The sequence below is a fragment of the Stigmatopora nigra genome, chromosome 18 (genome assembly GCF_051989575.1).
Source record: "Stigmatopora nigra isolate UIUO_SnigA chromosome 18, RoL_Snig_1.1, whole genome shotgun sequence".
Taxonomy (NCBI): Eukaryota; Metazoa; Chordata; class Actinopteri; order Syngnathiformes; family Syngnathidae; genus Stigmatopora; species Stigmatopora nigra.
Window position 1 is genome coordinate 9351933 of NC_135525.1, and position 10483 is coordinate 9362415.

A 10483-nucleotide genomic window follows, 5' to 3' on the forward strand; every position below is an offset into this window, starting at 1 on the left:
ATAAAGTACTTCATCTTACACATGCAAGCAATGTTTATTAAATAATCACAATTTATTACAGGAGTAAAACAACCCCCCTCCCCACCCCAATGCATTCAAACATCAAAGCACTAATGGGAAGTTGTCATTTCAAGGCACAAATGTCAATTTAAGCTTCCCAAGAAGGTTTGCGGTCCGCTTCCGGAATAACCGCCCAGTTGGGTGACGGCGTCCCCGCGGCCAACCAGTTGAAGTCGTCCACCTGGTCCCAGTTGTTCCTCTCCGGGTCCAATCCGGCCGCACGTAGGTCCTCTTCCAGGTTAGGGTAGGACCAAGAGTACGGGGCGAAGCCAATGCCGTGGCAGTCTTCCACGATGGCGCGGCTGGTGACGTGCAGGTAAACGCGGGTGTCTTGAGTGTTGTGGGTGCGCAGCTGCTGACAGGCCAGAACCAGGGTGCTTTTCTCACAGTAGTCCACAAAGACGGAGGTAGCCACAGGCCCGCACAGGATCTCGCAGCCGTCGATGTGCTTCAGGTGCAATGTGCTTGGTGAACCGTACAAACGGACCTTGCAGTTGGACAAGTGGGACAAGAGTACGTCTTCTTTATGGATCTCCTCAGCTGTCTTTACCAGGACCGCGTCGCGCATGTTGGAAAAGCCGCATTGGGCCACAGCTGGAGATCCATCTACTTGGGAAGTGCCGCGATCTGCTGGTGGAGAGACAGTAGACTCCTCCACGGTGGCCGGAGAGGCTTTAGTGCGACCCCGAAAGCCGAATTTTTTCTTGGGAAGCACCTGCTCTCTGGTCTCGCTGAGACACGTCTGCAGCTTCTGGATGGTCACTTGGGCTTTACGCCGGTCATGGGGAGTAAGAAACATCATGCTGTCGTTGAGGAACTTTTGCAAATGCATCATTTTACCCGAAACCTCCTCAAGTCTCTGCGTCGCCAGCTTTTGGTCCACGCCCAAGCAGCCACATAACAGTTCCTCGATTGCAACCCGTTCCTCATTAAAGGTGCTGAGGAAGTATTCGGCATTTTCACTGGCAACTAAATGGTTGTCCTTTGCCTCTTTTCGCCGCTCTGCGTCCTCCAGTCTCCCTTTATGGCGCTTTTCTAGTCGCTCCTTTATCTTAACGGCACCGCTGCGGCTCTCCGAATCCGCCACTTCATCGGCTGCCTCCATTTTGTCGCCTGATTGTGACGTTGGCAAGTCTTCTTCGCAAACTGTTGTTGTAATAGTGGCGCGCAGCGCTACCTGCGATAGAGGGTGGCACTACAATATAAACCGTTTTGTTTAGATTAGTTTCCGTGTAATGTTTTATTCTAATCGACTAATTAGTCAAAGTGTTTCCCAGTCGTAGAACGAGATTAAAACTATAAATTTTAAGCGCGTGAGCAGAGTACCAACAATTCTTGTGTATTGTAAACTGAACGACGGACAACTGTTGTTCGACTTAAAATATTTGATTATAACATGACGTGTGCTCTTTTACTAGGAGCTAATGATGGCGTATAGGCAAAAACACCCAAGCCCTTTTTGTGTCTTTTTTAATATATGGAACCTAGTACTTATTCCGTGTTTTGATTTCAAAATTACCCCTATACCGTTGATACATAAGTATTTACAATTGAATTAATTGGACGTTTATTATCATCAGTGGCATGCAAAGAGTGCAATATTATGAAAAAAATATCCACTTTATAGTGTTCTTTTGAGCCGTAAATAGTTTCTATTGCTTTTAATTTTATTAATGTATTTGAATAACACTGTTTCACTTTAAAATGTATTTCGAATTAAATACTGATTAATAAGTAAATGAAAACAACAATAATGACTCAAATGTTTTTTTTCTAATTTAAAGTAGTAACTCTAAACAGCTAGATGTCAGGTAATGTCCACTGCAGTAACAACAGTGCCTAAAAAGATTAAACATGATATATGGAATTTTAAAAACAACAACCTTACTGGTCTGTGTATAAAAGCAGAGCACTAGTCCCAGGTAACTTTTGCCACACCTTTATATAGTCATTTGTCACGATTGACGTCATACATCACAGGCCCGCCCTCTACTGTTGGAAAAAGTTCAGGAATCTGGATTTGACGAGTCATTTAAATTCAACGCGTATTATTATATGTATATTTGTAAAAAAAATATTCTCCAGTATGTCAACTTTTATTATGGCACTATCAGAACGGTGGTGCGAGGGGGAGGGGGCCGCTGCCCTCCTTGAACTTGCTCTTCCAGCGGCGTGCGCGCTAGCCCCCACAGCCCGTGCAGCCATGGCGAGGAAACCCCGTTGACAAGGCACTGCTTTTTCATGACGGTGAGTTCCCCCTTTGAGTGTATTATCATTTTGGGATAAAAATGGCAAGGGAAAAAACACACACTGCCTCCTTCCCTCTTCCTCCTTCGGGGAGGGTTAGGGAGACAACTTTGAAAATGGAGCCCAGGCAGCACAGTGTGGGGAGACAGTAGTGAGGCGAAATAACACGAGTGGTGGGAGAGAGGGAGAAGAAGGAGGAGGAGGAGAAGGAGGGGGCGAGCGAATTAAAAGTTGGCCAAATGGAGATATTGGGTTTCAAGTGGAGTGGAGATGGGAGTCAAGAAAAAAAGAGCCTTTGCTCCGCGGGTTTTTATGTTATGCTAATCGCGATAAATATTTATAGATTCGTCCAAGTGCGTTTTCAAAAAGAGGCAGGGCGTCGACGACACTTCGACGGACTAGCTAACCGAAAAGCCGTACGTTGGGTTGTCAAAATGTCTCCGGGGAGAGCGGAGCCGACGACTACGACGACGTCGGGGAGCCGGTTAGCCAAAGACTGCGGCCGCCCGACGCAGCTTAAGCTTCGGGGGAAATGTGACGTGTGGCGCCGCTCGGGACGAGTCAGAAAGCCTTGCCCCAAAAACGCGTCGAGACAGTCACGTCGACTGGCCCCCGGACTGCGATTATGTCGATACGAGGCTGTTTTGGAAACAAAAGCTGAAAGGCGGAACATTTTGCGGACTTTCCCGTCTCCATTTTGAGGCGTTTGCTGGACGTGGATGTGACAACATGGCGTTCGAGCTAGGGCGGCTTTGAAGGGCAATTCGAGCTTTGTTCTGCATATTAGTGGCTCATACCCTGGGTAGTCGTCGTTTATGTCAGACGGCGAATTTAACAAAAATATTTGCCTTGAATTCTATTTATAGTGAAAGTATTGTTTACTACGACATTTATTACACACCACAACCCCAATATAAATGGTCGTTGTTAGTCTCCACGCCATTGTTTTTGTCTAAAAATCGTCTTGGTACATATAAAATGGTGTAGCCTACGTGTAAACTAAAATTGCTTCACATTGCTGTCTTCATTTTGATATTCTGGCCAAATTAAAAAAATGCCCCTCGTCACAAGTACAAATGTATTTTTGTCAGTGCTAATTTTACACTTAAATGTTATTTTTGTCTCTAAAACCACACTAGGAACACCACTAAAAGCGTCATTGTACTGGTGCAGTGCTTTAAAAACAGGTTTCCTCAGCAGCCATTTTGTTTGTTTAGCTAGTGCAGTGGAGAAAATGTCACTTGAGTGTCATTTCTACTATTAGCATTCCATTGTAAAACAGAAAAAATGTCTATGTTGCTCCTAAACAACTCATCACATGCATATTTGTGGCCTACTGACACCCTTTGTCACAACAATACATTTCATGGCTGACATAAAGCCAACTATTCAATATGTCTGCCCTCCAAGGTTATTTAGAGCATAGTGTAGTTGCTTCCACACCAATGCATTTTCACCCTGAGTGGTGACTGTCGTCGGGCAGAAAAGTGAAGGGTGGCTGTTGTGTTGTCACAGTACAGTACCCATGTTCCCTGAAGACTACACCACAACACTACAATGCACTCCCATGGTGATATATTTTATTGTCTTATTTGCTCTCTCATACTTTGCATCATTTTTAAAGCCACTGTCATTTCATAGAAAAAAATATATTCACATTGGACACAATGAATTTAATTTTATTTATTGTGGCCCAAGAAAGGGGAATTTACAACTGTAATCCCGGGTTTCAAGGCCATTTATTAAAGTGTCCATTGAATGTATGCAATTCATGGTACTTAATCTTTTAAAGTCACTTTTTAACAAACTTCATCTGGTCTGTTTATCTTCAGGTGTCATGGATGATGAGGATGACCGCCATCTTCTGGATATTTTAGGGTAAATATACAAACAATCAATCAAAGTATTGCATTAGGAATAACTTTATATAACATCAGTATCTTGACATTTCTTAGAGATGTGGACGCATTGAATGACTATCTTCACGGCAACAACAGCAAGTCCGTGAGTGGCTCTTTAAAAAAAACGGCTATACACACTTGCCATGTTTACATGGAACTTTGTACTCTTTGGATGTCGGCAATAGCGTGTGTTCTTTCACCCAGATTGAGGAGGACGACGTAGCCAACGCTGCATACGGCTCAGACACATCTTTCTTTGCGGGTGACGCTGTGAGTTTCTTTTAACTTTAGAACATTGTATTTGTTTATTTCTATCATTATATTCCCTCAATTCTCCAAATGCTTTTTTTCCAGGCCAACGCCCGACTCAAAGATGGTTCCTCGACAATGGCTGGCTTCGACGCGGACCCGACGGGAGACGGCCTCCAGCTCTCTAGCGGCCTTTCCTTCATTGAGGACCACCTGGGAGTGGGGAGCCCCCCCGGAGGCGGCGTGGACCTCGGCGAAGAGCAGCCATTCGACATCCTGCAAAAGTCCCTGCTGGAGGCTGACATCACGGAGCAGACTTTGGCACAGGAGGCCTTGCTGGACACCCAGCCTGCACCCACCTTGGTGCAGGCCCCTGTGCCCTTCTCCTCCCAGTTGGTCTCAGCGGGCTATGGGGGCGGTGCGGGCGCTACGGCGGCTCCGGCGGCCACCACATTACCGGCCGGACAATTCCTCCAGGGTGTCTCGCCATTACCCAACGGCTCGGCGCAGCACATCCAACTCCTGGGCTCCTTCGGGACGGGGAGCGGAGTCGTGACCCTGAGCGGTCTGGAAAGAACTCCCCAGATCGTGCTGAGGGCGGCCGGCCCAGTGGCCGCGACGGGGGCGCCATCCCCGGCCCCCCAGGTTTTCGCCCCAAACCAGGGCCATCTGAGCCAAGTGGGCTTCAAGAACATTCCCCTCCAGAACGTCATCATCCAAAGAGGTCCGGGAGGGACGCAGACTCTCATCAGGCCCATTCAGCCAAAACCGCATCAGGCGGTCTTCAGCCTCCAACCCGCCACGCCCACTTTGGCGAGCGTGACCACCAACGCCACGGCCAATGGCGCTCTGCTGGTGGATCAGCAGCAAGCGCAAACTAATGTCCAAGCGGGACAGTTTTTGTTGCCCGGTCACTTGGCCATCCACAATGGCCCCGCCGCCGAAATGGCGTCGCAAAAACATCCGACGCAAGCCGGAGGTCAGCTCCTCGTCAATCACGGCGATCCGGCGCAAACACGGAAAGCCGTGGCATGCGCCCCCGGACGGCTATCTCTGGTCAGCCAGGGGCAGTTCACCGGCAGCCCCGTGCAGCGTCTCCTAGTGACGACAACGCCCAACTGCACGTCTTTGTCGCCTTTACCCAACGCGGCGGCGCCGGCGCAAGAGCACAGACAGGTGAGCCGTGTACCAAATTGCCATGTCTGAGTTCCACCATGAAGGTCCAATCATCCAGCTGCTGTTTTTCCCAGAATGCATCAGGAGCTGCTGTCAAACAGGCACAGCTCAGTGCACAAAAGAGGCCCGCCCCCGCGCCGCTGACTAAAGGAGGAATGTGAGTTGGACATATAAACGTGTCAATGTGTCCCTCGGCATAGATATGAAATGTATTTTTTTTCTCTTAGGATTTTACAGCAGCTGAGGGAGCATCACGAGCGGGTGGACACGCCCGACCGGCGACACTTTGCATCATTCGGAGATGTCTTGCACAGGCTCCTCCCCTTTCACGTGTTCCAAGGTGCGCCGCCCAGCCACGAGGAGTTCTCGCAAGGTACCTTTATTTTTTTGGTACATTTTGGTTGAAAGTGAAAGGGACGGTGGCTTTCATGTTTTTTTTGTGTTGACAGTGGATGAAGAGTTTGAGTCCGTGGCCACTCACGTCTTGACCAAGACGCAGGTCATGATCAATAAATATAGACGACTGCTTTTGACTGAATCGGAGGTATTTCAAGTCGTGACATTGAAATATTGTTTGTATGCTAACAATAGATTCTTTTTTTTGTTGTTATCCAAAACACCAACCGCTATCCCCGTGGTCGCGGCAGCATTCCAGTCCTTCGTCGGAAATGGTGATGATCGACAGGACCTTCAATCAAGAAGAACGCCACTGCTTGACGCAAGACAAGCGCATGCTTCTTGTGGATCCAGGTACCCAATTTCTACACAGCAATTTACATTACATTTACATTGAGTTGTGGATCAGGGTTCTTAAAAACACATGATTTGACTGGAGGACAGCATCTGTCAGAGTGCATATGAATCCATGTTTGTCATGTGATGCGTTGTATACAAAATCTCTCAGTAACAAAAACGAAACAAAAAAAACTAAAACACTGGCCATAGTGGTAATGTAACTAAACGTGCACTAAAAGAGTTTTATTGGCCTTTTTTTTGTTTATTTCACAAATAAAAGAACTAGCCAAGTCCACTTTATCAGCTAAAGACTGCAAAGTACCCCTCCCCCCCCCTGACTTTGTCCTCTCTTCCCTCAGACGCTTTCTTGGAGGACTTCTGCTGCGGGCTGAAGTCCAAACGTTTGCCAGACCCCGCCCCCTCTCCTCCGCCATCGCCGCCCGCCGACTCGAGCGAGCCGGCGTTTAGGACAGACTCGCCACCCGGCTTTGGTGACCCGGGAGGAGGGGGCGGAGACCAACTCCGGGTTTCCAAAAGCGTCTCGGAGGCGCGGCAAGGTAGCCACGCCTCTTCAACGGCGGCGGCGAGGGGCCCGGATACGGACTCGGCTCTGGAGGCGGCCGTTAACAGCATCCTGGAATGTTAACCGACCACACAGAGGTCTGTTCAAGTTCATTTTATTGACTTTTGTTCCGCTCTTTTACGTAGCACTACCTTTTTGGTTTCACATTAGCGGATACTGGGGGTCCTCGGTTTGCCATGGCGCTCTTTTTCCTGAATTTGCGGGTAGTCGTCTATCACTAAGTCACCATGACACTTGCTATTTGTTTCGTAAAAACACTTTTCAGCCTTAAATTATAGGAAGGAGAAAAAACAAGCCGTGCACAAAAAGCACATTGGATTTTTACGCTGCTATGCAAATTGCAGTTAATATTTGTATTTTAAAAATTAGGTCATTAGAAGAAAAAAAAACGGAAAATGCTGTGCTAATTCTGTGCCGAAGTAGTCATTCATAGATTTGACTTTTTTTGCCATGTAGAATGTTTTGGTCATTTCAATTTTAATGACAAATTACCCCTCATAAAGCCTTAGATGTAAATTAGTACCCTATAAAAAATGCTAGTATATATATTTTTCCAAAACAAATTTAGTGTAGACAATGAAATTGTAAAAAGAAAAAAACTGAGCATGCCTTATTCCATCAATGTATCCCAACTGGTTGATTTTTACGCCACTTGTACCTCAAAGTCTCCTCACGACAGTCAATATCCGCACGAAAAAACACTTTTAGGACAAGCATTCCAGTGACAAACATTAAGTACGACACCCCCACCCTCACCACCACCAAGGACCCCCTGTACTCTGAAGTCAGAAACTCGTTCCAATCACCACCACCTGGCGCTGTGGGAATATGTGCAATTTGATAGGATCCCTAGTTCTTACTTTAACGGCCAGTTTGTTTCCGTGCCTATACTTTGATTTCAAAGGGTTTACAAGACGAATCCTACATTTTTCCTCGACCAATTGCACTAAAAGTCGCCAAGCAAGCCACAGCCGCTCACTTCAAATTTGGCATTTTCTTTGGAAGTTTTCCCTTTCTTTTGTACCTTAAAGGTACGCCAGTCCCTGAAAAAGCAAAACACGCTAACTCATTTCAACGCGTTTGCGCTTAGGGGAGATTAGATAAATCCTCAGATTGAGGAAGTTACTTTGTGCAAAGTTTTGTTTTTGTTTCAAAACTGTTTTTTTTTTGTCGATTGTATGCTCCGTCTCGTCTGCTTTTGTTTTCTTCACATGGCAGCACAACCAAAAAATGAAGGCAGATTTTTCTTGACATCACAATAGGACAAAACCCAACTTTATTGTGTTGGTACATATGAAAAAAACATGACAGTCTACATTTAAATCCAATTTATTTCCACCAAAGTTAGATTTGGAGTTTGCATGATGTTTTCAATGTACCGCTTACATTCCAAAAACATGCATTTTTAGCTACCATGGCAACTTGACATTATCCATAAGAGTTAAAAGTTGGTTTGTATGGCTGGCGACCAATCAAGCCTAGAAATAGATGGATTCATCATTTGTACTTCATTTGCAACTCTGCATTGATAACCTAATTCGGTTTTTTAAGCTAGAGTTTCCTTTTTTGTTGTTTTTTAACCCCACATTGCCATTTTGTTGCATCACCATGCGTTTGCGCGCTTGTTCTGCTTTCGACGCGTACTGTCTGACTTGATCTGTATAGTTTGTTTTCTATAAACAAATAAAATATTTATAATTTTTGTAAGGAACAGGAGGAAAAAAAAGAATGTTAAAAAAAGAGAGACAATGGCAATTATTTTGTATTATGTTGGCGTCACTTGTTCATTGTTGTGTTGCCTACAGCAGCAACATTAAATTCAGTCTGAATACAAAATGGCAGCAAGTGTTCGTAAGATATTCTTACTTCCAGTAGGAAGTTTTAAGAGGGCAAACAAATTAAAAAAGACCCCAGAGGCTTGAAAATGTTTTTAAAAAATGCCATATTTAATTCTCTTAATAACAGTGACACCCAATGGTGGCTTACATGAATGCAGATCCAATCAACCAAAAAAAATCCTTTATTTTAATGGTACTTCCTCCAGCGATCCTGTTCTAAAACATACAAAAACATAGTTTAATTTTCTCCCAAAATACAGTAAAGTGAGTGTATGTATACTCACTCAAATGCGGGTAAGTCCATACATAGCTGAGTACACAGTATCCTGCCAATAGCATCCCAACGCCACCCACACCGCCTTTCCTCACGTCGATGTACTTCCTGAAGTACCATTGCCAGCCTGTAGGAGTCGCAGGTGAGCAACCATGTGAAAAGGCAGCTAACAATATGTAGAATTTTATAATTTAGTCACCTTTCTGCACCATATTGACAGCATCTCGTGGACGCTGTGGAGTCCTGCGAGCCAGCCACCCAGGAAGGTCCCCCAGGGTCACCTGACCCAGGCTTCGCCCTGCAAAATAAAGGTAGGATATATGTTTTATTACATACAAATATGTATTCCCAAAGGTCACATCTACAGTGAGTGTCATCCACTTTATCAAGTATGGTGGATGCCAGACTGGATATATTTGTAGTATTCACATAATGTGTTGTGGTTTTAGTAAAATAATAAGCAGCTAATGAGTTCGTAATAATAATAATGTGATAATAATAATGACCTGAGGGGTTGTGCTTCCTTGCTTCCATTGTTGCTGATGTGTCCCAAGTTCTGGACTGAAGCTTAGAAAAGTGTACTGGTGGTATTGAGGTAAGTTCAACTTTGGAAGTTGATGCATAGGAAACATATTTAGGCAAAGGGAGAGACACTTTAGGTTGTAAAATGATGTCTGTATCAGGTGGTCTCAACTCTGGTTTAATGTTTATTTTTGTGGCTTCTACGCGGATGCTCGGTGTGCCTATCTTAATTTGGTTTAATGTGCTGCCAGCTTGCTGCAGTGTACTAATCTGGGGAATCGGTTTTTCTATGTCCACTTTTTCTTTGGGGATGGTTTGTCTCTTTTTAGAGGTGCCTTTGGGTTTGGGGGACTTGGCAACTAAAAGCTCTTTGTTTTCAGAATTCTTTTTAGAGGTCCTTTTGGGTTTGGGGGACTTGGCAACTAAAATGTCTTTGTTTTCAGAATTGAAATTCGTGGCCGGACTTTGTGGAGCTGAATCCGGTCCTTTTGATGTATGACTGGACTCGATGGAGGGCCGGATGCTTTTCTTTGACTTGGTAGGAGAACGCTTTTCACTTTTCCCAGATGACTCTGGCGATGTCTTTTTACTAACAGGTGGTGTCTTTTTACTAACAGGTGGTGTCTTTTTCTCAGTCAGCTTGGCTGAGTCTGGCTTTAGCCGACTGGATGATGAGGACGCATCAGATGAATGGTCGCTTAAAGAGGACTTTGCTGCCTTGCAGTGGGGTAGGTGACCCTTTAACCTCTTGAAGGACTTTCCACAGAAAGGACACACTTCTGTAAACAGGATGTAACGTGGGCGATTTACACGTGGTAACATACATAACATGTTTATAGTTACACACACTGCTGGCATAGCAAAATTAATATCAATTACCCGCAGGCGATTTTCAAAG

The 10483-nt window shown here is 45.2% G+C and overlaps 3 protein-coding genes across 4 annotated transcripts; 1 reads left to right on the top strand and 2 right to left on the bottom strand.

Annotated features, from left to right (window-relative positions):
• Nucleotides 1-15: 15 nt before the first annotated feature.
• tbcc (tubulin folding cofactor C) lies at nucleotides 16-1886 on the bottom strand. Its single transcript, XM_077738585.1, has one exon. The coding sequence runs from the start codon at nucleotides 1163-1165 to the stop codon at nucleotides 149-151; it is 1017 nt and encodes a 338-aa protein (XP_077594711.1). The 5' UTR covers nucleotides 1166-1886; the 3' UTR covers nucleotides 16-148.
• Nucleotides 1887-2059: 173 nt separating this feature from the next.
• Nucleotides 2060-8787, top strand: bicral (BICRA like chromatin remodeling complex associated protein). 2 transcript variants are annotated; one of them, XM_077738583.1, is made up of 10 exons: nucleotides 2060-2307; nucleotides 4140-4185; nucleotides 4263-4311; nucleotides 4413-4478; nucleotides 4563-5633; nucleotides 5708-5790; nucleotides 5861-6006; nucleotides 6083-6177; nucleotides 6281-6383; nucleotides 6728-8787. In XM_077738583.1, exons 2-10 carry the CDS (start codon nucleotides 4145-4147, stop codon nucleotides 7012-7014), a joined length of 1941 nt encoding a protein of 646 aa, XP_077594709.1. In that variant the 5' UTR covers nucleotides 2060-2307; nucleotides 4140-4144; the 3' UTR covers nucleotides 7015-8787. The 2 variants fall into 2 exon arrangements, with proteins under 2 accessions (XP_077594709.1, XP_077594708.1); XM_077738582.1 differs by lacking the exon at nucleotides 2060-2307 and adding an exon at nucleotides 2402-3877.
• Nucleotides 8788-8878: 91 nt separating this feature from the next.
• Nucleotides 8879-10179, bottom strand: LOC144211393 (ATP synthase F(0) complex subunit f, mitochondrial). Its single transcript, XM_077738590.1, has 4 exons — nucleotides 9570-10179; nucleotides 9263-9361; nucleotides 9074-9190; nucleotides 8879-9005 (listed from the first exon to the last, which is right to left on the bottom strand). The coding sequence occupies exons 1-4, from the start codon at nucleotides 9595-9597 to the stop codon at nucleotides 8977-8979; spliced, it is 273 nt and encodes a 90-aa protein (XP_077594716.1). The 5' UTR covers nucleotides 9598-10179; the 3' UTR covers nucleotides 8879-8976.
• Nucleotides 10180-10483: the final 304 nt, after the last annotated feature.

Coding starts and splice junctions, on each gene's coding strand:
- tbcc (XM_077738585.1), bottom strand. CDS start 1,165: ATGGAGGCAGCCGATGAAGTGGCGGATTCGGAGAGCCGCAGCGGTGCC.
- bicral (XM_077738582.1), top strand. Junction 5,634..5,707: donor CGGCGCAAGAGCACAGACAG/GTGAGCCGTGTA, acceptor TGTTTTTCCCAG/AATGCATCAGGAGCTGCTGT. Junction 6,178..6,280: donor TGCTTTTGACTGAATCGGAG/GTATTTCAAGTC, acceptor TGGTCGCGGCAG/CATTCCAGTCCTTCGTCGGA.
- LOC144211393 (XM_077738590.1), bottom strand. CDS start 9,597: ATGGAAGCAAGGAAGCACAACCCCTCAG. Junction 9,362..9,569: donor AAGGAAGCACAACCCCTCAG/GTCATTATTATT, acceptor TTTATTTTGCAG/GGCGAAGCCTGGGTCAGGTG. Junction 9,006..9,073: donor ATGGACTTACCCGCATTTGA/GTGAGTATACAT, acceptor TGTATGTTTTAG/AACAGGATCGCTGGAGGAAG.